Source organism: Oryzias latipes, chromosome 18, assembly GCF_053564925.1.
Source record: "Oryzias latipes strain Hd-rR chromosome 18, Olatipes_Hd-rR_3.1".
Taxonomy (NCBI): domain Eukaryota; kingdom Metazoa; phylum Chordata; class Actinopteri; order Beloniformes; family Adrianichthyidae; genus Oryzias; species Oryzias latipes.
The window spans coordinates 30,408,731-30,431,394 of record NC_136254.1 but is presented as its reverse complement, the minus strand read 5'-3'; the positions used below and the strand labels follow the sequence as shown (position 1 = coordinate 30,431,394).

At 42.4% G+C, this 22,664-nt stretch overlaps 1 protein-coding gene across 1 annotated transcript; it reads left to right on the top strand.

The window, feature by feature from the left end:
* The first annotated feature begins 10,264 nt into the window (after positions 1-10,264).
* ovol1a (ovo-like zinc finger 1a) lies at positions 10,265-19,458 on the top strand. The gene is made up of 5 exons (XM_023948851.2): positions 10,265-10,682; positions 17,497-17,720; positions 17,798-18,010; positions 18,537-18,681; positions 18,761-19,458. Exons 1-5 carry the CDS (start codon positions 10,583-10,585, stop codon positions 19,099-19,101), a joined length of 1,023 nt encoding a protein of 340 aa, XP_023804619.1. The 5' UTR covers positions 10,265-10,582; the 3' UTR covers positions 19,102-19,458.
* The last annotated feature ends 3,206 nt before the right edge of the window (positions 19,459-22,664 follow it).

The window sequence follows — 22,664 nt, the reverse complement described above, 5'->3', positions numbered from 1 at the left end:
TTCAGATATTTTCAGGCCTTTGTTCATAAAAAAAAAAGGACAGTTTTTTGTCGTGTTCTGTACCTGTCAAACAAGCCGGAGTCATGCGCAGCCCGCAGCACCCAGCCAATGAGCGGGACGCCGGCGAGCTTCTTGATGTTCTTCAGCGGGATCCCCTTGCTGCTGCCTTTTCGCGCCAGAATCAGAGCCGCCACGTGCCTCCCACTGGCCTTCTTCATGGGGGAGGCGGCATTCTCCCTGTCCTGGCATCGCTTTGGGGAGGACATCTGATCTTTTGAAGCCCCGCAGCTTGTGAGGAAAATTGAGGAGTTTGTGCTGACCAACCTTTAAAAGGACTGCTGTTGCTTTGTTGGTTTGATTGGAACAACCTTCAGGCGCACGTCCGCAATCTACTGGAGTACAGACCAGTTTCAGAGTCATTTTAGATTTTCTTTCTTATCATCTTTTTCCCCCTCAAAAATAAAAATAAATTTAGTATACATGTTCCTCTATGATATATTGAGTAACAGAGCAGTGTAACTCCTCCACAGCACTTCTTACCCCTTGTATGCTTTGTGTGTACTTGTGTTGCTGTTATTTGAGCCCTGTTCGTGTGCAGATGTAATTCACAGTCTGTGAGTCCAAGAAAGATGACAATAAAATAATAAAATCAATCGTTATTTATATAACACTTTTAATATTAAGTACATTTGATTTGATTGACTTCCCAATTTATTTTCATCCTTACAGGTTTTCTCTTAAGTATATTTTCGTCATATTAATCACACAGGTTCTTTAGTTTCATAGTATGGAGGGATTTTTGTGTCATTATTTCAAGTGCAACACTCAACTGTTTTTAGCCAAAAATGTTTAACATTTTGTGTGCTCAAAAATATATTTTGCACTCAAAATAGAAAGAATTCACAATCAGAATCAGAATTACTTTATTGATCCCACACGTGGGATTATTGTGCGTTACCATAGCAAGTAAACAAAAGAGCAAATAGAATTATATAAAAAAACAAACAAAAATGTAGCATAAATGTAAACAATTAAGCTGGTAGAATTTAAAGACTATTTACAAACAAGTAACAATGTGCAAAAGTCATCAGTTTATGGAACAGTCTGCCAGAGGACCTGAGAGCCGCAGAGAGCATTAATGCTTCTAAGAAAAGACTCAAGACCCATCTGTTTAACCTTTTAGCTAATTTGTTTTATCACTTTTTGTTTATTTAGTTGGTTGTTTATTTGTTTGCATGTATTTATTCATTTATCCATTTTATCTTGTTTTATGAACTTGAACTAGATTTTTAACACGTTATTTTAATTTACCTTATTTCAGTGTTTTTTTGTTTTTATCAATATGTTTACTTTTTCATTCTCATTTTTACTTTTATTCCCGGTGCTTCCTCAGTTGTGACCTGATACTTTTATATGAAAAGTGCTTTATAAAAAAAGTTTTGATTTGATTTGATTTGACACACTGTGAGTTATTGTATAGGTTGAATTGTATTGGGTAGGAAGGATTTCTGGTACCGGGCAGGTTTGGAGTGGAGATGTCTGAGCCTCCTAGAGAAGGAGCTCCGCTGTTTGTCCACAATAGGATGGAGAGGACGGTCTGGGTTGTCCACGATGGATAAGATCTTGTTCAGTGACCTCCTCTCTATCACTGCTTCAAATGATTCTAGTTTGCAGCCAATGACAGAACCTGCCTTCCTGATCAGCTTGTTCGGTCTGTTGGTGTCACTGACTGCAATGCTGCTTCCCCAGCAGACCACAGAGGAGAACAAGGTGCTGGACACCACAGACTGCTAGAAGATCTCCAGCATCTAGCTGCTCATGTTGAAGGACCTCAGCTTCCTTAGGAAGTCTGCTGCAGGCCTTCTTGTACAGTCTGCTGTTGATAGTCACTCCCAGGTATTTGTACTCCTCCACCACCTCCACATCCTATGTGTAGTCAAAACAACTTTTTACTCCAGAGAAATTCTCTCATCTGCGCTCGAAACAGATCAGAACACCGCGTTACAAATGTGCCACAAAAGCCAGCCCATCCCAGACATGGCATCAAGGTTGATGCTGATTGGTCAGGAATTCTTCCAACCGTGCACAAACCTGATCCAGTCGAGCTATGACCTGTGCTGGTCCCCAGCTCAGATAAAGTACAGGGTTACATCAAACTCTGCCAAACCAGCTGTGTGAACCAATGAAAGCTGATTCACTGTGGCGACCCCGGAAGCAATAATTGGCTTCAAACAAGCCTTACATCTCACTAAAAAGTCACTAGTAAGTAATTTTTTCTTCTATGAAGTGTAAAAGACGTTTAAACTAGACAAAACTCAGTACATATTTTATATTTTTTTGCAGTGCAAATTCAAAATAGCTTGAATCCTGAAGAAAGCAGCAACAGATGAGGCTTCATAGCTTTTTTTCTGCCTCCTAAAGGTTTCTGTCCTTCAGAAAAGTCTCCTCCGTCTCCTCCAAACACTCCAGAAATCCCCTGTGGTCCTCCTCTAAATATATTCGTCACTAAAGTCCAAACTTCCTGAGCAGGGCTGAAGGCTGCTGTTGGGTAGGTGGGGAACAGCGCCACCTGTGGGACAGGAGATCAAACTGCAGCCACCAGAAACAGCAAGAACAGAACATCCGTCACTGAAATCACACTCAATTAAAAAAAGGGATGTTTATTCTGAAATTATGAATAACTATTTTAATTTTGACTGGTTTCATTTAATGTTTCCTGTTTCCGAACTGGTCATCATAGTGGGTCATTGGGCTGAGAATTTATATGACTTTTACTTCTTCTCAATCCCTTTCAGATATTTACTGTTTTTTATTTTATTTTGAAAGCATACCTTTGAAATAAAATCACTTGACATGAAGATCAGAGTCAAACTTCCACTATTTATCACAAAGTAGATCTGATTTCCGTCGTGTTTTTTATTAGGAATTAAATCTTTTATTCATTTGTTGTGCAGAATCTAGACCCCAACCTGAGCCGCTTCATCCTTTAGAAAATGTCCACGCTTGACGCAAAACTCCTTGAAACTGCTGAGAGGGCCGTCTCTATGGGGAAGCACGGCAGATTGATGGTAATCCAGCAGATCCCACCCTAAAAACACGAGACTTAAGGTGATGGATCTCTATACTTACTGGAGGTCGGAAATTTGTTTTCAATAATTCTGTCCACCAGCGGCGCCAACAGATAAGAGCTGAACACCGCTTGTGTTGGACAAAGTTCACTGTTACAGTGGGGCAGGGCCAGATCTACACAGCCCCGGTTGGGGGTGTGGTGGACCAGGCAATCACGGCCAAGAACACCGGAGTTTAGACCAAAAATAAATCATTTTTAATCATTCAAAGTTCACAAGATCCAACTGAACAAACATAGCTTAAAGGGGCCCAGACAAGAGGTCACATTAGCAAACTCAAAATGACTTGTAACTAATGAAAGAACTCAAAGAACTGACCTGACATTACCACACACATGAGGACTTTCTAATGAGTGGGTTAAACCACTAATGATACAACGGGGGTTGAGACAAAAAACATCAGCAAAAGCAGAACAGAGAAACCCATTCCCTTCCCCATGGAGTCCAGGTAGTGGTAGGACCCTCTTGGAGCGCTTCTCAGTTTGGCACCATCTTTAGGCCACCTCAAGCAGGTACAGCTCCACATGAAAACTCAATACAACAATTAATGTACACAACTAACCACAGCAAAAGTACATATAATGTTAATCCTGTATGACTGCAGTCATCACAGGGAGTGCAAGTGTGGGTATCCTCCCAAGCCTCTAAACTGCATAAAAACAGTGCTATAAGTATTGCCTCCTGTGACGTCAGTCGTTCTAACGTTAGTCGTCTGTTTTCTGTGCAAAAGTCCTAACAATCGAGTCCACATCCAGGTTTCTTTGTATGGTCTTCTCAAGAGCCAAAGTAACTACATTTAGTTTTCTTTCATGTGGCACAGTGCAGCGCAGAGGTGCCCAGAAGGACATGCGGGTAGATTGTGGGCCGTCCAAAATAAATGAACAAAAATTGAAATATATGTTTAGGAAAAAAATCTGTCAGCAAATAATTATGAAATACGTCCTGTTGACTGGAGAGCCAGACGCCTCTTGTGTTACACAGATGTTACTGTTACAATGGGGGGTTGTGTCGCTTCAGATACGTGGGGGTATATTCAGATAAACCCCTTTTGTATTCAAGGCTAAGGGCTTCCCTTCAGGTTTGTGGAAATATTCAGACATGTTTGCAGGCCTTCAATCTAATTTACTTTGACAGTTTTTTTGGATTTTTCGGTTTTCCGTTCAGCAGATTTCCAACGTCGGAGGCGGAAGCGTCTGCAGGCAGACGAGCGGAACCCGGACCACCCCAGAGCGACTCCCTCTGAACCCCATGACACCTTCCTCCCTCCCTCGGGTTTGCCTTTAATCTCATATCATTTCTATGCAGACGATATCCAGCTCTACTGTTCCTCCCAGGAAAATGATTACTACAAACTACAAAATTTGTTGAATTGCCTAACGAGCATAAAAACATGGCTGAACAATAATCCTTTAGTCTTAAATACCCAGAAAACTGAGACGCTGGTTTTTGCCCCAGAACATTGAATCCCTTTCATCAGACAAGACCTCGGGTCTCTGAGCTCAAGCCTCAGAAATCTTGGGGTGTTTCTTGAAAAGTCTGTCTCTGGCAGGTCACTCAAAACAGATGATAAAAAACTGTTTGATCATCTGAAAAACGTGGCAAAATGAAAAAGCATTTTGTCTTGAAACAATTATCCAGGCTTTTATTTCTTCTTGTTTAGATTATTGCAAATCTCTTTTTACCCGTTTTAACAAACGTTCCCTGAACCGTCTTCAGCTTGTCCAAAACTCTGCAGCGAGGCTTTTAACAGGAACCAGTAAACGGACACACATCACTCCTCTTTTGTCTGCTTTACATTGGTTACCAGTCAAATTTCAAATTGATTTCAAAATTCTACTTTTAGTTTTTAGAGCCTTGCACGGTCAAGCTCTGATGTACATATCTGACCTTTTAACCCCGTACTCTTCGGCCCGATCCTTAATAATAAACTTTATTTTTACAGCGCCTTTCAAGATAAAAATCACAAACAGCTTCACAGTAAAACATATAACACATAATTCAGAGAGAATTAAAGTACAAGTAGCATTTAGCGGGCCCGAGCACGTGCGACCGCCTTGCAAGGGCAACCGCGAGCAACGTCCCGCTTGAGCCGTTTCGCGTTGCCGCAACCAAACGCTTCGCACAAAGGAAGCGTCGAGACGTCGCATTCAGTCACGGCCGTGAATTGATCGTCCGAAACCGCGCAAATATCTGCAAAAGGCTTCAGTGTTCACAGGAGTTTGTCCTTTTTCTACACAAGTATCTGGCTGAATTGCTATTTTCACCAAAAGGGGGCGCTGTAGGCATGATCAATGAATCCACTTCATCCTTCTCCTCAGCCACCATTTCCATCACACATTTCCATCACACAGGATCTACCTGCAATCCCAAACTCCCTCACACTACCTCCCCCACCCACCTGCCCCAAAGATCTCCTTCACAGATCTTTGGGGCAGGTTATGAAACAAAATAGGTGTTCGTATTGCCTTAAAAAGACGTTTTCTGACCTTTTTGGATGTAAAAATGTCTCAAAATTCACCTGTAACTTTTTTAAATTCTGAAAATATTTAGGATGCAGTAGCACACAAATGCCTATATGCTGTGAAAGTTTGGTACTGATAACTTAAACAGAAGTTATGATAAAAACATAAAGAAAAACTTAAAAGCTTCGCAATTTAACATCGGACATGGATCTAGTTTACAAAACCAAAAATTTGGAGTCATTATTCTCAAATCTCTAGGGGAAGTTTGTTCCAGTACGAGGCCTGCAAATGACCAAAATACAGCAAAAATGAGATATTTACATCAATATAGCAGACTTCCTGTGCGAGTGACAGCTTGGTACCAGACTTTTTTGTAGGTTTCCATCTGATCAACATGCTCTGTTAAAATCAAGCTTGTACGTTAAAGCATGTGGCCGGGCTCGCGAAAACACATTTTGTAGGTGGCGCTATCGAGCCGTTTTTGTTTTCGTGTCCCATAAAATACGAAATTTTTCGCAACTCCTGGCACGTGTGCAAAATTTGGGGATTTTTCGGGTATGTTAAAGGCCTCAAAAAGGCGATTCTTCTGTCAAAATAATAATAATAATAGACCTAACAGAGACAACAGGGTCTTGCACTACGTGCTTGGGCCTAATTAAGAAAAAAACAATTTTAAAAAGATACTTTTTTTAAAGAAAAGACTGATTCTGCAGATCTGAGGCTGAGAGGAAGGGAGTTCCAGAGGGATGAAGCCACTGCTGCGAAAACTCTGTCACCTTTAGTCTTTAACCGGGCTCTCTTTACAACCAGCAGACCCTGGTCACATGACCTCAGGGACCTGCTGGGTCTTTAAGGTCTTCCAACCAAAATCTTTTAAGCGTTCCAAAAACCAGCTTTAAGACGAGAGGAGATCTGTCATTTCAGGCCGTTGCTCCTCGTTTTTGGAACTTCCTCTCATTGTCGTTGCCTCAGATCGACTCTGTTGAGTGTTTTAAATCTCAGGTCAAGACGTTTTTATTCAGGAGAGCTTTTCTTTGATTTTATTCCTTGTTTTACTGTGTTTTGGTTTATGATTATTATTGTATTTTATTACTTCTTTGTGTTTTGAGATGAATTTATGCTCCTGTTGTAAAGTGCTATATAAGGAAAGATATTCTATTGTATTCATTTCTTCAACCGCTCCTTCTCACGTTTGACTTTTTTCCATCACCGACTCTCATCTTTAAAGCTCTCGTTTCAGAGCGTGTGAACTGAGGGAATCCCGGAAAAGTGAGGACCGTCCTGCAGAGGTCCAGAACGCCGTTCAGGACTGAACTTCACCTTCGTCTTCCTGTAAGCTGTCTCAGCGAGCTTTGAGTGAAACCAAGAGAAGCAGGTGGATCAGGCTGAACGGGTCTGCTCCCTGTTTGTCCTTTTAACACTTTAAATCCCAGCTACAGCTGAGAAAAAGAACAAGACGTTTCAGAAAATGCCGGCTTTATGTTCATCTCTTTTTTGTTGGTGATGTTTTTTTTTGGTTTGAATTGTGTTTGTAGGTTATTTGCAGCAACATGGACATCCGTTTTGTTGTTTTCGTCTTCGTTTGAAGCATTTTTTTAAGAAGCTGCCTTGTTTGCTTTAAATATTTGGCTTGTGTTTCCATTTCTTGATCTTGTTTCATCTTTTTCTTTCTGTCGACGGGTTTCTGTAAAATCTTGCTGCTTGTTGGACCCACAAACGTCATCCTAAATGTTGTAGATTTTTTTTATTTTGACAAGCCCCGCCCCCTTAAAAAACAACAACAAAAAAGTTGAATGGATCAAACAAATCTGGCTCTAGAAAGAAGGAAAATTCACCATCGACGTCCTAAAAACCGGCGGTTCTGGGACTTTGGAGTGCCGCTTGGAGACCCGTTGGCGGCGTTGGTGGCGGTGGCGGTGATGGCGGTGTTGGTGACAGTTAGGAGGAAAAGGGCTGGAGCCTTACTCATCCACTCAAACTACTCCAACCGCCCGGGTGGCATACCTGCACCACTCCCCCGCTCCTCCGTCCATCAAGTCAGGCGCCGCCCACTTCATTCTGTCCGTCAGATAACGAACGACAAAGAAAGAAACCAGCAAAAAAAAACAACAAAACGTGAAACCAGTTATTCAAAGAAAAGTGTCATCTAGCAGTGTAAGAGGAAACTGTTTCTGTTTTTCTGCTGGAAAATGTCACAGCAGCGACTCCACACACACTAAAATGACAACTAACAAGCTAAATGACCAACAAGGACCTGGAGATTTTGGCTCCGTGACCGTCGATCTTCTGGATTCTGGTCTTCAGACGTCCTCACATTTCAACGATGTCTCATTTAGTTCCTGATTGTCTCATTTCTTCCACGTTTGTAGAATCAAATCCACATAGAAAACATTTCCCGAGCTGAACGACGACGGTGGGTTTGGCTGAAGGAAACCAGTGGGAGTCGTCTGAAAATTCAAAAAAATAAATCCCAGTTAGAGTCAAACCTTTTTAGGGATGTTTCAAAACAAAATGACTCGTTTAAACAAAACGATTGAGTTGAAAAACAAGAAACTTTACAGCAAATTCCAGTAATTTTTAAAATAAAAGTGTGTTTCGGGGGAAAAATGGATTTGTGAAGCCAGCACAGTTCAAGTGAAAACCGTTCAGCAGAGAAAATCTGCTTCACTAAACAAAAAAATGGAGTTTATGTGGGTAAATATTTGACCGTATGGACACACAGATGGAACAGGAAGCTGATGCTTTCGCCCTTTTCATCTCAAACATGTTCCAGTCACTGGTTCAAATCTTAAACACAAACTCTGAACGCTCATGGGCTGTGTGTCTAAATTTCTTCCCTACTCAATATGTTGTGCGTTCGTCATTCTGTGGTGCTTACGGAGCCCGCCGGGTGCCAGTGGTTAAAAATAAAAAAAAATCTGATAAACTGTGCGCACGGAATACTAAACCGTGCGCACGGATTACTAATCCGTGCTGTCCAAATCTACAATTCCAAAATCCAGTGCCCTAGAAATTTCCCAGAAGTCTCTGCGAAAAACCAGTGTGCATCGATGCTCGCTAGATTGGCCAAGATGGACCACAATGCATTGCGTTTGAACAATTTCTGTGCCAAAAAATTGTATTTAAATGTATTTTTTTAATAAACCATAAACGTTTTCATCTTCAGAACTCAGTGGATTCATGAGTGTTTATCGCAAAAACGCTCACATCAATTAGATTTTAACCTACAGAAATCGATGACATCATATCTGCCGTTTAAAAAATAAAAAAAGTAGTTATCATGGTGTCAGAATTGCTTCTAAAATCCAGGACGCTAGATAGTCCTGAACTATTTAGTGTTTTAATAGTTAGGGGTTAGGGTGGGAATTCGGACACAGCCCTTGTGTCAGTCGGGCTCCATCAAAGGTTTTTTACCCAGAGTTGAAACCACTGAAGTGGTCATCGTTGGTCGTCATGGAGACGGGAAGCCTTCTCTGTCTGCAGTGTCGGTGGAAAGCTGTGAGCACACCGGGTAAACGTGGGTTCTTGAACGCACCTTCACACCGGACGAGCAGGGAGGAGGATTTAAAGTATTTAGGAGATCATTTCGTTTCTCACAAATTGTAGTTTGAAGATCCAAAGTTTAAAAAAAAGATTTATTTTTATTTTTACAAATCAATAAAACTAAAGTTGGAGAAATACAGTGTTTTCATTTTTTACTTATTCAAGTTTGTTTAAAAAAAATCTGAAAATAAAGGAATCAAGTTCTGTGAAAGAGGGAGGAGGAGGATGAATGAGGAGTGAATAATAGGGGACACATTGTGAGCGTTTGAGCATCTGGAAAAGCGCAGATAAATCTACTACTATTATTATTATTATTATTATTATAAATCCCAAACGAAATTCAAAAGCTGGCAGCTGCTTGCATTTGCAAGAATATCCCCAAAAAGGAAGAAAACTATAAAAACAGCCAGCGATTAATTAAAATTATTTAAAATATGAATGAAAAATCGTAATCTAAATATAACAAATCCATAAAAACAAGTTACATTTTTGATTTTAATGAGGCTTTGTTTGTCACTCACATATACACTTCAATATTCAAACTTTCAGAGTTTATCCAAATGTTTTTTCTCCGCTTGTAAAGAAGAATAGAACAGGATCCTCGCAAAAAATATGAGAATTTGTGCTAAAAAAATGACTTTTAAGTTGAAAATGATGTCATTTCCATTTTCAAAAATGAAGATAAAAGTGAAACATATTTTATTCTAACCTCATTCTCGGTTTATTCATGTTGGGGTATATTTTTTGGAGAAGAACATATTATTTTTGTGAGGGGGTGTATTTTCTAATTTATGGTTGTTTTATGACTTATGGAGTGTTGAGAGAAACCCAGAGTGCGCATGTCTTCTTAATGTATACAATAAAATCTGGAGGTGGAGAACGAACCCCTTCTGCTGGACGAGGTTTGGCTTTTATTTTGAAGCGCCTCCACCAGAATGTTTCACGCGCACACACCGCCCGCTGATCCTCCACCCCCCTTGGAGCAGAATGTCAAAGAGGTGGAGAAACGACGGGGAAACCGGTCGAGCAGGTATGGGGAGGCCTGTTGTCACCGTTATTTCTGCAGCGCATGCGCGCTACCCTCCAGTTTCCTGCTTTTTTTTAATGAGTACCTGCGTTTGACCCACCTCTGCCAGTGACAGATCAGGAATATCTGCTTTTTTCTTTTGTCCCTCCTCCTTCACCCACTCCCACTCCGTTATTTCAGGGATGATCCTCGGCTTTGCGTCGCTGCTCACCTGAGCTCACTCACCTGTCGGAGAAACCCCCCCTCCCCTCCGCAAAGCAAAGTGGGGGTGAAAAAGAAAAGAAAAAGAAAAAAAGCAGACTTCTCCAAAAGCAAACTTCTCCAGCCTCCTTCCTGCCTCGCGAGTCTCACCTGCGTGGACGCCGCCGCTACTCCCGCGCGCCGGATTTCCTCCCCGCCGCGGATCGCTTCACGCATCCAGAATGCCGAGGGCCTTTCTGGTGAAGAAGGCGAACGTTTCGCCCGGAAAGCGGAACTGGAGCGAGCTCCCCGACCACGAGCGCGGGGACGTTTACATCCCAGGTGAGTCCGCGCGGCGGGGATGAGCCACTTCCTCACCGGTGGCGGTGCTTTTACGCACGGAGAGTAGCGGGAATCGGAGCCGTTTGGGGATCAACGGGGGAATGTCGCAGGTGGGGGTGGGGGTGGGGGGGTTTGGCTGTGAGGTAACGGGGCACGCGGATAACGGGAATCCCAGCGGCCCACGAGGAGGGGGGAGAAAAATCTTTTCCAAACTTTTTATTAGTCGCACATGCGCTTTGGAAACACTTGATTTCCACGTTTTTGCGTCAAAATCAGGTCAAGTTTGGATCATTCTACGTTTGTATTTATTATTTACGTAACCTAGAACCGTTAAATACAAACAATAACAAAATAAAAGGGGGATCTTTTTCCTTTTTTATGATCTGTTCTTTGCTGCAATTACTTTTCTCCTCGACCTTTAACCCCTGATTGCTGTGTCCTGCCCTGTTCTGCGCTGATTATCATTGGGCTGGTCTACCTGGGAGCAGCAGGCCTGCGTCCTAGAGCAATGCAACACGGAACCAGCACGTATTAGCCAGGACCCCCCCACACACACACACTTTTGCGTTTCTGCTTCCTATTCCAATTATTAGGTTTAGTTGAAGTCCCAGAACTGTCATTCCAAGTAAGACCATTCATTTAAATAACAACCAAAGAGCCAAAGACAGGCCCCCCCTCCCCCAAATAAAAGAAAACTCCTCCGGTGTCTCCCCCTCTTCATGAGGAACAATCCCCATTGTTGCCCTCGGCTGAGTTTTTATTGTAAGAGCTCTCCGGTATCAGATAACAAGTAACGGACTACACCCTAAACATCTCATCTTCTTCTCTCCCTTCCCCCCTCTTTCCCCGCGCGTGCGTGTGTGATTGTGTGTGTATCCCTCTCCTCATCCCATCACCGTTAACTTTTAATCATTGACTTCTACATCCTCCTGCGTGTTTGAAGCCGGAACATTCGGACAAACCCGAGCCGAAGTGTTTTATTGGGTTGTGTGTTTTTGTGTGTCAGAGTGTGTGTGTGTCTGTTTAAAAAATAGGCCTGTACTTCCTTTTTTTCATTAATATTTATTTAAAGCAGGCAGGTGTTTCAGGATTTGCGGGAAATGGCCTCTAAAAAGTCATTTTTGCGCACACAACAACTTAAAACAACCGAATCATTCACGGCGATTTAACACAGGAACACGCTTAGAAAGTTATGGGTTCGAAATGATTGGCTTAAAAAACTAAAATTAAATAATTAATAATTTAAAAAAGTTGCATGAAAATGTTTCTCTGAGAGTAAAGGAAAAACAAAAAACAAAAGCAGTCGTGCGTAATTGCGCACTGTTAACTTTCCTCCCAACAACGGTCTCCGCTGCGGTTTCAGGTATGTGCCGTTACTCGATGTACCTGCCCGGCGTGTTTGCGTGTGCGTGAGGCAGCCTTCAATCAGGGACGCTCACACAAAGAGGATTTTTTTTTCTTTTTTTTTACAAGGACACAGGCCTGTTGGATTCTTCTGTGTGACGCAGAATGGCACCAGTTTAAGGGGTTTATTTTTAGCTTTTGATTATGCTAGTCTGGTTGTTGTTGTTGTCACATCTTCTGTTGTTTTGGGTCAATATCACCCCATTATACAGGAAATCATTTGAAAGTTATTATCTGGACAATTGGAAGTTTATATTTCTATTTCGCTTTTTTTTAAGCCTTTTTACTCTTCAAATTTATTAAAAATAAAAATAATAAAACCCCTATTGAATATCAGCAATGTAAATGTGTCCTCTGTAGAAGATATTTCTAAATCTTCCAATCACTCCATACGACTGTATGAACTCATTTTGGTATCAACAGAGGACATTTGGGGCTTTTCAATAATATCTGATGGGAAGCGGTGGGTTCTGGGATATGTAGTTTTTGTTGAATTTGAATAAAATTTGACTGGACACAGTTTTTCCCTGGGGATATAATTTACAAATGACAAATTAAAGAAAGCAGTTAAAGGTTTGGAACCATTTTCGTGTCTGTATAGACAGAGAAACAGGTTAGTCCACCAGTTTTATCTTCCTGTCTGAATCTCTAAAGGTTTAGCTCTTTGTGTGTGTTAAAACACTTTTAGATATTTGATAAGCAATCCTCTTATTAGAAAAAAAAGAAAGACAAAAATCTCTGTAAAAGTAGCAAAACCTTCGACTTTACAAGGAAATATGTTTAGTGTTGAACTTGTGGCCTCGTTCACAGAGCCGTTTTTAACAGTATCAGTGAGGTTGGCAGGTTACGGTCTTTCCTCTGGCTTCTGTCAAATGACAAAAATGCTTAAGTCATTGTTTTGAACAGCTTACCATTTAGAGAAGTTCCACAAAAACAACCAAACATGCAAACATAAATCAAACTTTTTCTTTGTCTAACTTCAAGTGGGCATGACAACAAACTCTGGTCCCACAACACAAATACTGACAAATATGGTCACGTTTAGTACGTTTAGTTTGGGTTTTTCCCTTCAGGGGTCCCCACAGCGAATCTGCTTCCTCCATCTAACCCTGTCTTCTGTATCCTCTACTCTAACACCAGATACCTTCCATAAACCTCCTCTTTGGTCTTCCTCTAGACCTTTTGCCTGGCAGCTCTAGACTCAGCCTCCTTCCATCAATAGATTCACCGTCTCTCCTCTGAACATGTCCGAACCGTCTCAGTCTGGCCTCTCTGACTTTATCTCCAAAACCTCTAACATGAGCTGTCCTCTGTTCTCATTCCTGATTTTATCATTCCTGGTCCCTCCCAAAGAGAACCTCAGCATCTTCATCTCTGCTACCTCCAGCTCTGCCTCCTGTCTTTTCCTTACTAGCTCTAGGGCCAACAACATGGCTGGTCCCGCCAGCCTTCCCTTTCATTGGAGCTGAAACTCTTCTATCACACCTGACACTTTTCTCCACCCATTCCAACCTGCCTGCACTCCTTTCTTCGTGCCTTTTTCACACTCTCCATGACTCAAATCCTCCACCTTCTTTATGTTTTCTCCTTGTAGCCTCACTCTTCTACATTCACACACCTGTACTCCATCTTGCTGCGACTAACCTTCATGCCTTTCTTTTCCAGGAGAGGGCAAACCTCCCTAGCTTCTCCTCCACCTATTCCCTGCTCATGCTACAAATCACAATATCGTCTGCAAACATCATTGTCCACGGTGATTCCTGTCCAATCTCATGTGTCAGCTTTTAAATTACAAATTTGTTCAAAGTGAGTTAGTTTAATTAGAAATTAGCCTCTTAAACGTTTAGACTCATTTAGGCTAACATTTGTCACTTAGAAAAAAAAACAAGCTCTGATTAAACTATTTTTTGTGGTTCAGTCTGATTTCATGTGTGCACTGGATGTTCTCCAGTGAAACATCAAACATTATTTTAGTTTTATAATTAGAAAATAAGCTATTTGTATTTTACTTAACGCTACATGGGCTAGTCCTCTTTTTTACCTTTAGTTTCAAGCTAGATAAGTAGGTTCACATTTAAAATAAGACTGAGCTACATAAGTTGCGTAAACGTTCTTCCTCATATTAAACATAATCAAACACAACCAATAATATTTACGTATTTTATTACTTGCTAGTGTAGATATGATTATTCTTTTTTTCTTTTTTTACAACGACCTAAGTTAGCACGTTTTTTATCGATAAAAGAGTAACAAAAAAGCATTTTCGGTATTTTAATAAGCTGCTATGTGTGCAGTATTATTTGGTTAACATACATTTTTTCTTTTACGCTGAGCTACTCTGGCTAACCCGCCCTGTTAGCATTTTGCGAGGCTAAGCTAACTCGTTTCAAATTTGAGATCAGCTTGAAGGTAAAATAAACGTTTTCGTGCATTTTTGGCAAAATAATAATAATAATAATGAAAAAGAATGGAACATGCTAGAGTTTTCGGGCTAATCCACAGCAAGTGTTTAATCAGTGAGCTTTATTATGTCATTGTTTAATTTTAAAGGCTCACTGTTTGTGCTAAACCTGCTGCTCGGTTAATGTTTACTAGATGGAGAGAAATGAAACGGACCCTTCCAACAGCTCACTGCTTTAGAAAATACACCTTCAGCAAACATCCACTCTAAGACACAAACCCCGTATTTGATGACGTTATCTACTAACAGTCGACCCCCCCCCCCCCCCCCCCAACAATGATGAATGCTAGCCAATGACAGATAATAAAAAAGCACTTAAAGAGGCCGGTTTTTCCCTTTTTTCTGGCTTGGTTTTCTCTTTAGAAGGAGAGTCTATGGGTCATTTGGACCCGTTACCTTTTTGCAAACACACATATCAACATATTGTTCATTGGTGAGGAAGGGAGGGTGAGCAAACAATACACGATGAGATTAAATGTCCAGACAGTGGTAGTTGCCACAGAAACCATCACTTTAGAGCAATAATCCAAAAAAAATGTTTTATAGGACTTTCAGGAGAAATAGAAGGGCCTTTATGTCAAAACAAATGCTGGTTTTTCTTTGAAGTCCCACTTTGATGGTCGTTTGATCTGTTTTCAAAGCGTCCTTTAATTCTAAATATGCCGTGTATCATTTTCTTAAACATAGTGTCTGCAGAGCGGCAGTAGTTCATTAGGAATTAGTCGGCGGGATTGTTAGTGCGGAGTAAAGCCCGTCCCGGTTTCCCATCACCCATAACTGAGCTGTTTGTTTACGCGCTCCCCTGCAAGCAACAAAAATGGCGAGCAATGTCGGAGCGATTCAGCCGTACAGTTCTGATCCAGATTCCAGCTCAGACTAGGAAAACACGGACGCAGATGGATCCATTTGTCTGCAAGTGGTTGCATCAGAATGGAGCGGAGCAGGGAGCCCTACGTCACAAATACGATCTTTTTCAAACTGCGTTTTTTCAGCTGCTCCTGATTTACAGCGATTTGATTAAAGAAATACTCAGAAATGCAATATTAATCTTAATTTTCTTTACATCTGTCCTCTAGCGTGAAAAAAATGACACAAGAACATGTTAAAAACACCAAATACACAATTTCTTTTATCGGAGTGTGTCTTTAAAATCAAAAAGCTCTAAAGACCTAAATGCTGGTTTATCGTCCATCAGTACTTGAAAATGTAGGGCACATTTTTCAGGTAAAGTATCAGAAAAGGTGTCAGATTTCTCCGTTTTCTAGTTTTTTTTCCTGAAAGGCACAAAGCAGGAAAAGATGAGAAACGTTGGGCTGCGTTGCGTCTCTGTGGAGTTCTTCACAGAGCCGTGCCTGTGTTGCTGCGTACCGTTAGCCGCGCAGCTTCACAGATCAGCTATTGTGTCCTCCCGGCTTTTAAAGCTGCAGCGGGGCCTCGTTTGCATGAACATTTGGGTTTTATCTGATCGTGACCCAGCGGTCTCAAAGTGATTCTGCGCAGAGGGCGGTCACACCGGCCGTGTGCCTTACCTGAGCGTCTCTGTCTGTGGCGTTTTATATATATATATATATATATATGTATATGTATATATGTATATATTTTTTGTTCACTTCTTCTCACGCACTCATTTGGAGCCCAACACACACTCACCGGGACATCCAGCCCTGCGGAGGTGGATTGTTTGAGGAAGGTACAAACCTGGAGCTGCAAGACCGTCTAGTCAAACAAGTCTCCCTGTAAATGCTACAGCGTGCGTTTCCAGGCGTGTGTGTGCGTGCAGCCCAAGTTGCGCCCAACAATAAGCCAAACGACGCGAGCACGCCCATGCACACCAGCGCACACTGGGGTTTGACTCTGCGTGCTTGCTAGTGGAGCGATTGAGCAAACATGAAGCGGAGCGGGCCGTTTTAGAAATGCAGTGGAGCAATCCTTTTCTGTTCTTTCTTCTGCGTTTGTGGCTCCCACCTTTGTTCTACAGAGCATGGCGGCAGAGCGCCACCTGGCCCTTCACGAAATCGGGTTTACTAGAAACCCGTGTTGCTTTCGTCTGATGTTTATCAAAAAATCTCAGGTTTCCTCCAAAAAACATGCTTCATGGGTTTAAAAGGTGTAAATGTGAGCGTGTGGTCCTGTGACCCAAGGGGGGTGTTCCCCGCCTTCACCCAACAGTGGAAAGGATAGGCTCCAGCAACCCTGTGACCCTGGACAGGATTCAAAAAGCGATGGATGGAAAAAAATACGGGGCGGTGCATTTTCTGTGGCTATCCCATCTTTAAAGTTAACTGACATTTAGCAGCAAATATGACACTTTTTGTTTTAGCTAACGGAGCTAACGAAGCTAACGGAGCTAACGGATATTGGAAAGCCTTCAGGGTCTGGTTTGGTCACTTTTTTTGTCCTTTTTTTGTGGCTGGCGTTTATTGCTGCTCGCCAAAATTAACACCGCAAAAATAAAATTGACAAATTAACCTTAAACGCCCAAAAGAGCTTAACCATAACGCGCGTGTTTATGGATCTATGCAGATGTGGAGGTGCAATGGCAGTTTTTTTAAGGTTTCTAAGTTAAATCAAAGGTTTTTCAGTTGAAATATATTTAAACTTGGGTTTCCTAGTTTCCTAAAATATTAAATTTCAGGAATGAAAGCAGAAACATCCTTTGTTTTGTCTGCTCATGTCTCAGTCCTGGCTAGTCATATAAAACGGTTTTGTCATAGATTTAGAACTACTTTTGGAATGTTTTTAGGTTAGGTATCTGTGTCTAAAATGTAGACTTGGGCTGACAAGAGGAGTGGAGCTACAGAGGGGCAAACTTTGCCCCTCCCCCCATATAAAAGCTTTGAGCTCCGCCCCTGGCTTTAGGTGTATCATGTAAAGTGTTTGAAACGTGTCTCAGCCTCAAAGGGATTGTTTATTGAAAAGAAAATCCTCACTTTTTGTCTCCTCCTGCAGTTTCCATCTTCCCCTCCTCGGTCCTGGGACTGGAAGCCGAGGCCAGCCCGGCTGAGACGGCGCCTCTCTGCCTCACCAAACACGCCCCTGTGGACACACGACCAGAGCTGCCGTCCAGTACCATCCTCGGCCGGCACCAGGGCCTGGCGGACTCCCCGGAGGGGCGTTCCGACATCAAGAGGAGGTCGCAGGGGGGTTCCACATACGTTCGTTCCAAAATCAAGGTGAGGCAAGCCGCTCTGGTCTCCGGACGCCCCGCTGAATCGGAGCCTCCAGTTTGACCCGCTTCTCTCCGTGGCAGGTGACCACCGGCGAGTTGCCCCCCGATCCGTCGCCTCTCCCTCTCACCCTGGGATCGGTTCCCGCTCCAGTGCGAAGAAGTCCACAAGCCACCGTGGTGCCACCTACCTCAAACCCGGCCCCGCCCCCAGCTGAGGTGGTTTCTATGGTAACCCAGTCCTCAGGTCAAAGTCAAAATGTGTCGACGCCAGCATCAGGAGCATTTGTGTGTCAGGTGGGTTTGAAGTTATAGCTTAAAAAACAACACCAAGTATGTTTTATTTTGAAAATCCACACTTTTTAAGCAATTTAGCTTAGTAAAAGTGAGTCAGGATTTCCTGTGCGGTTCTTGAATGAGCTTTTCTTGTCCTTTGTGCTGCTGCCCACCTAAAACCCTGAGTCCTCACGATCTGCTGATGTATTTGTCAAATTCAAGTGTTGTTGGTATCAGAAGCAGCACATTATGACACCGTCTCCCCCGTGTTTTACTGCAGGGAGGCGGCTCTGTCCTTGTCCTAAACAAATACGCTAGCAATCCTGGAGCTCTGCTTCCTGCTTAGATTTCCTCCAATTCTGGAGCTTATCGCTGCAAACTTTGCAAACGTTCTCCAGGTTTTTCTGTGGAAAAGATTTCCCTTATGTTCTAGTTTTGTTTTAAGAGGAACGTTCTGCAGTTCTCACTCATTTGCATCGGTCTCTGAGGTTTTATTCCGTGTTTCCCTGAAACGGCGTGACACCGACCGTGGTTTTGCTTCATGCAGGTTTGTCAGAAGACCTTCCATTACCAGCGCATGCTCAACAGACACATCAAGTGCCACAACGAGACCAAGAGGCATCTGTGCAGCTTCTGCGGGAAAGGCTTCAACGACACCTTCGACCTCAAGCGCCACGTCCGCACACATACAGGTACGCCCACTTTCATCGATCACGGCTAACTGACTCAGAAAGACGGGGTGCTGACGCGTGAGTCTCCATGTTTCTGCAGGCGTGCGTCCGTACAAGTGCGGCCTCTGCGACAAGGCCTTCACGCAGCGCTGCTCGCTGGAGTCGCACATGAAGAAGATCCACGGCGTCACGTTGAAGTACGCGTACAAGGAGCGCCGCAACAAGCTGTACGTCTGCGAGGAGTGCGGCCACACGGCGGGGACTCAGGACGACCTGGCGCTGCACCTCCACACGCTTCACCCCGACAGCCCGCTGCTGAAGGGGAAGGCCGCCCGCAGGCTGGCGGGGGAAGGAGCCCGAGGGGGGTCCGTCGCCGGGTCCACGCCGGGGTCCCCGCGGGAGGGCGACAGCGACGATACCAGCGGCTCCGCCGGGCAGTAGGGGACTTTAGACGATATGGCGTGGCGGCGTCGGCGTCGCAGGAGAAGACCAGGAAAGCTGCTTCATCATATTTACAGTTTAAAGACGGAGACTCGTGAATGTACCTGTCGGATTTGGGCTTTTATGTACATAACTGTTGCTAACGGAATCATTTGTGACCTTTCCTGATACTCTGTGTGGTATAGACTCTATGAGATCTCTGGAGGATCCAACCCCAGCCTCCGATTCGGGAACGTTGTGTTGATCTGTGCATTTCTGAGAGGGGCTTTATTTTCTTTGGGTTTCTTTGTACAGAAGAGAAATGTTTTTCTATGAAAAATACTGTATACTGTATGCATTAAAGGGAGTAATATATTACCGAGTGGTCGTTGTATCTTCCTGATGGTCGCCTTATAATCTCTGCCAGCGCCAGATTTTAGACGTGTCGTTGAAACTTTCACTACGAAGAATCAAATTACAACCAAGCCACCCCTCCACCTCCGTTGACCCGTACAACACATGACCCTGCACACAATGAGTACAAGCATAAACCCACAGCTGCACTTCCATTCACGATGAAATTGCGCAAATTGGATTTGCGGTAATAAACTTGCCGAATGCAAAGTGGGAAAAAAAGTGCTTGGAGGAGGTGCTTTTAGAGGGGTATCGAAATATATTTAGCAAAACGGCAATGGAAAGACTTCTTTTTGAATAAAGAAGTCGTGTGACCAACAACCAAACACCACTGGTGGACTTGGTCGCTGCGGCGGGCGCCACAAGCACAGCGTCACACAGCTCATCAAAAGTTGGTTGTGTCATGTGGAATTGTTGGATCCACCTCTGGAAAACCACCAACCACCATTTCCCAAAATGGCTTCATCTGTAGCCCCTCCCACATGTAGACGTCTCCTTTGCTAAATGATGATGAGTGTTTGTGCCGTGGCAGAAATGTGAATGTCTCTGCTGTCAATCAAAGTACTGTTCACATCCATGTTTTTAAATGTCGCGTGAGCTGGTTTGTGTTTATTCACATAATTAGGATTTACTGGAAAGAGTGTCACTGCAAAATTGTGTTTTTACGACAAATCTCAAATTTCGAGGTGTGTGAAAAACTGCTGTGAGGAAACAGTATTTTGGGAATGTATTGACAGCAGGCTCCAGCTCAGCCACAGGAGCATCACCACAGCGTCCCTCCAGAAGAAGCTTTGTTTGGAGACGTTCTGGAAACGTCCAAAGTCTAATATAAAGATGCTGGAGAACTCGGGTCAAATTAAAAGAAGAAAAAAATAAAATAAGTCAAAATTGTACAGGAATGAAGTCATAAAATTTAGCTTTTTTATTTAAAAAAGTTACATTTAGCTTTTAAAATGTTTCAGAAAAGTTTAATTTATGTTGCAGACAAATTAGAGCGAAACAAGCTCACTGATTCTGCTTACATTTTTTTGTAAATGTACAACTTAATTTTTGATAAAGCATTACTTAATTAAATTTTTGAATCATAGTATTTACAGCTTTTACTTGAAAAACTAAATTCTTGCTAAATTGACATTTTTCTCCCGATTTAATGAATTTTTTTCATAATTTTACAACTTAATTTTCAACATTTTCACCTTTTTTTCCTCATAATTTGATGCCTTTATTCTTATAATTTGAAAAATATCTTCCTCATAACTTAATTCTCAGTTTAAAAATTTCCTCAACATTTTAGGACTTTTTTCCCCACTAATTATAAGACTTTATCAAAATTTTACAAATTAATTTTAATTTTTTTACTTTTGTTTATTATTTCTTTCCTTTTAATTTTATCTCATAATTTTACAATGTTTTTCCTCATAACTTGACTTTATTTTCAAAATTTTACGACTTTATTCTTATTACACAACCCATAATTTAATGTTTTTCTCAAAATGTGACTTTTTCCTCATAATTTTACAAACGTTTCTCATAATTTACCAACCTTTTTTCTTATAAAAGTATACATTTCTTTTCCTATTTTTTTTATTTTACTTTGTCATCGATCTTGGAATATTCTCGTGGTCTGAAAAAATGGTGTCCATGGATGACATGAAGTCTTTCCACCTTTATCCACCTCTGTCATGGTAGGGAGAACACGTCAATGGAAGGGTCATCTAAGATAGAACAAGGGTTAAAGAACAACTTTCAAACAGACAAGCCCTGGACTCCAATGAAAAAGCTTCAGAAACAGAAGAAAGAACAGGAAGAAGATAGAGAAACGCCTCATCAAGAGCATAATTACATGTAGACTTGGCTAAAGCTTAAAACGTACTGAAGATGGTCAGCTTTTTAGGAGAATGGGATTCTTTTTCATTCAGAGTGGAATTTATTTCTTTACGCTTTGAGCAACAGAAACCTGGGAGGAATCTATCCCTCCTTGAAAACTGTGTTTCCTTCTTTGCAGACGATGTTGTTTTATTGCCAACACAACCGTCAGAGGTGAAGCTTTTCATCCTCACAGTTTCACCTCTGACTGTGGCTTTATTTGTGTGTGTGTGTGTGTGTGTGTGTGTGGTTCCTGGGATCAAACAGGAAATGAGTCACAGTCAGTTTCAGAGTCACGTTTAGCCAGAAACCCGATGGACGAACCGGTCTTGGTTGCGGTTTGATTGGACGTGCAGAGGAGTGTTACTGGTAGAGCGTGATCGTGGTGATGTGTGCTGAAACGATATTCCTTCGTTATGGTCCTGGTCCAAACCTGGTCCTCAAAATCCACATCCCTTTTTGTGTTTCCAGCAATCTGATTGGTCAGATTGGATCTGAACACACCAGTGGACGTCCTTCCATCCAAAAAGTTCTAAAAGCACCTGTGCCTGTTTTATCCAGTTTAAGAGCAGAACAGAGAGGAGTCCTGGTCTCCAGTCCTGGTGCCTGGACCACAGACGTTCAGGGTTTGCCCAACAGTAGTTATGGGATGTTGGAAGTCAGACTCATGCAGGAGGAACCAGGAAGACACCCTGGTGGAATCCCACAGGGATTAAGTCGGAGGGTAACCACCGTCCGTTTCAACATTCAGGCTTTACCTGGATTAGCTCAGACACAAGTCGTCTGGTTTTGGCCTGAACTTTGGAAGAAAACAGCTCCAGGTTTAGTCTAAAAACCAGCACCTTTGATTTGAATTTTATACCGATGCCTACCAAACATTTGGCTATGTTGTTGGTTGAACCATCTCAGACTCACGGACAGGTAAGGTGGGAATCAAACTTGTGGCCTTCTGATCAGAGGGCGACTCCAGCATTATATATAAGCATTACCGAGTCACACAGAGGCATGTTATATAAGTGGCAGAGGACCTGAGAGACGAGCTCTTCAGGATGGATGGAACAACCTGAAAAGCACCTTGCTGTCCTCCTCCACCTGTCCTCCTGTGCAGAGTTGGGTGTGGTATTCGTCCCAACCTCCCTCCGCCTGAAGCGTCCACTTCCTGTCCTCCAGTTAACCGACGTTCTCTGATGAATGAATGAGAGATGATGGAAACGAAAAGCAAAGAAAAAACAACTGTTGTGTTCATCTGTCAAGAACATAATTGATGTTCCCGGGTCAACTGGTCCTTTGTAATAGAAATATGT

What these genes read in the sequence shown, in the direction of transcription:
- ovol1a (XM_023948851.2), top strand. Translation starts at nt 10,583, where the DNA reads ATGCCGAGGGCCTTTCTGGTGAAGAAGGCGAACGTTTCGCCCGGAAAG. An exon ending in CGGGGACGTTTACATCCCAG is followed by an intron (nt 10,683 to 17,496) that starts GTGAGTCCGCGC and finishes CTCCTCCTGCAG; the next exon opens with TTTCCATCTTCCCCTCCTCG. An exon ending in CCACGTCCGCACACATACAG is followed by an intron (nt 18,682 to 18,760) that starts GTACGCCCACTT and finishes ATGTTTCTGCAG; the next exon opens with GCGTGCGTCCGTACAAGTGC.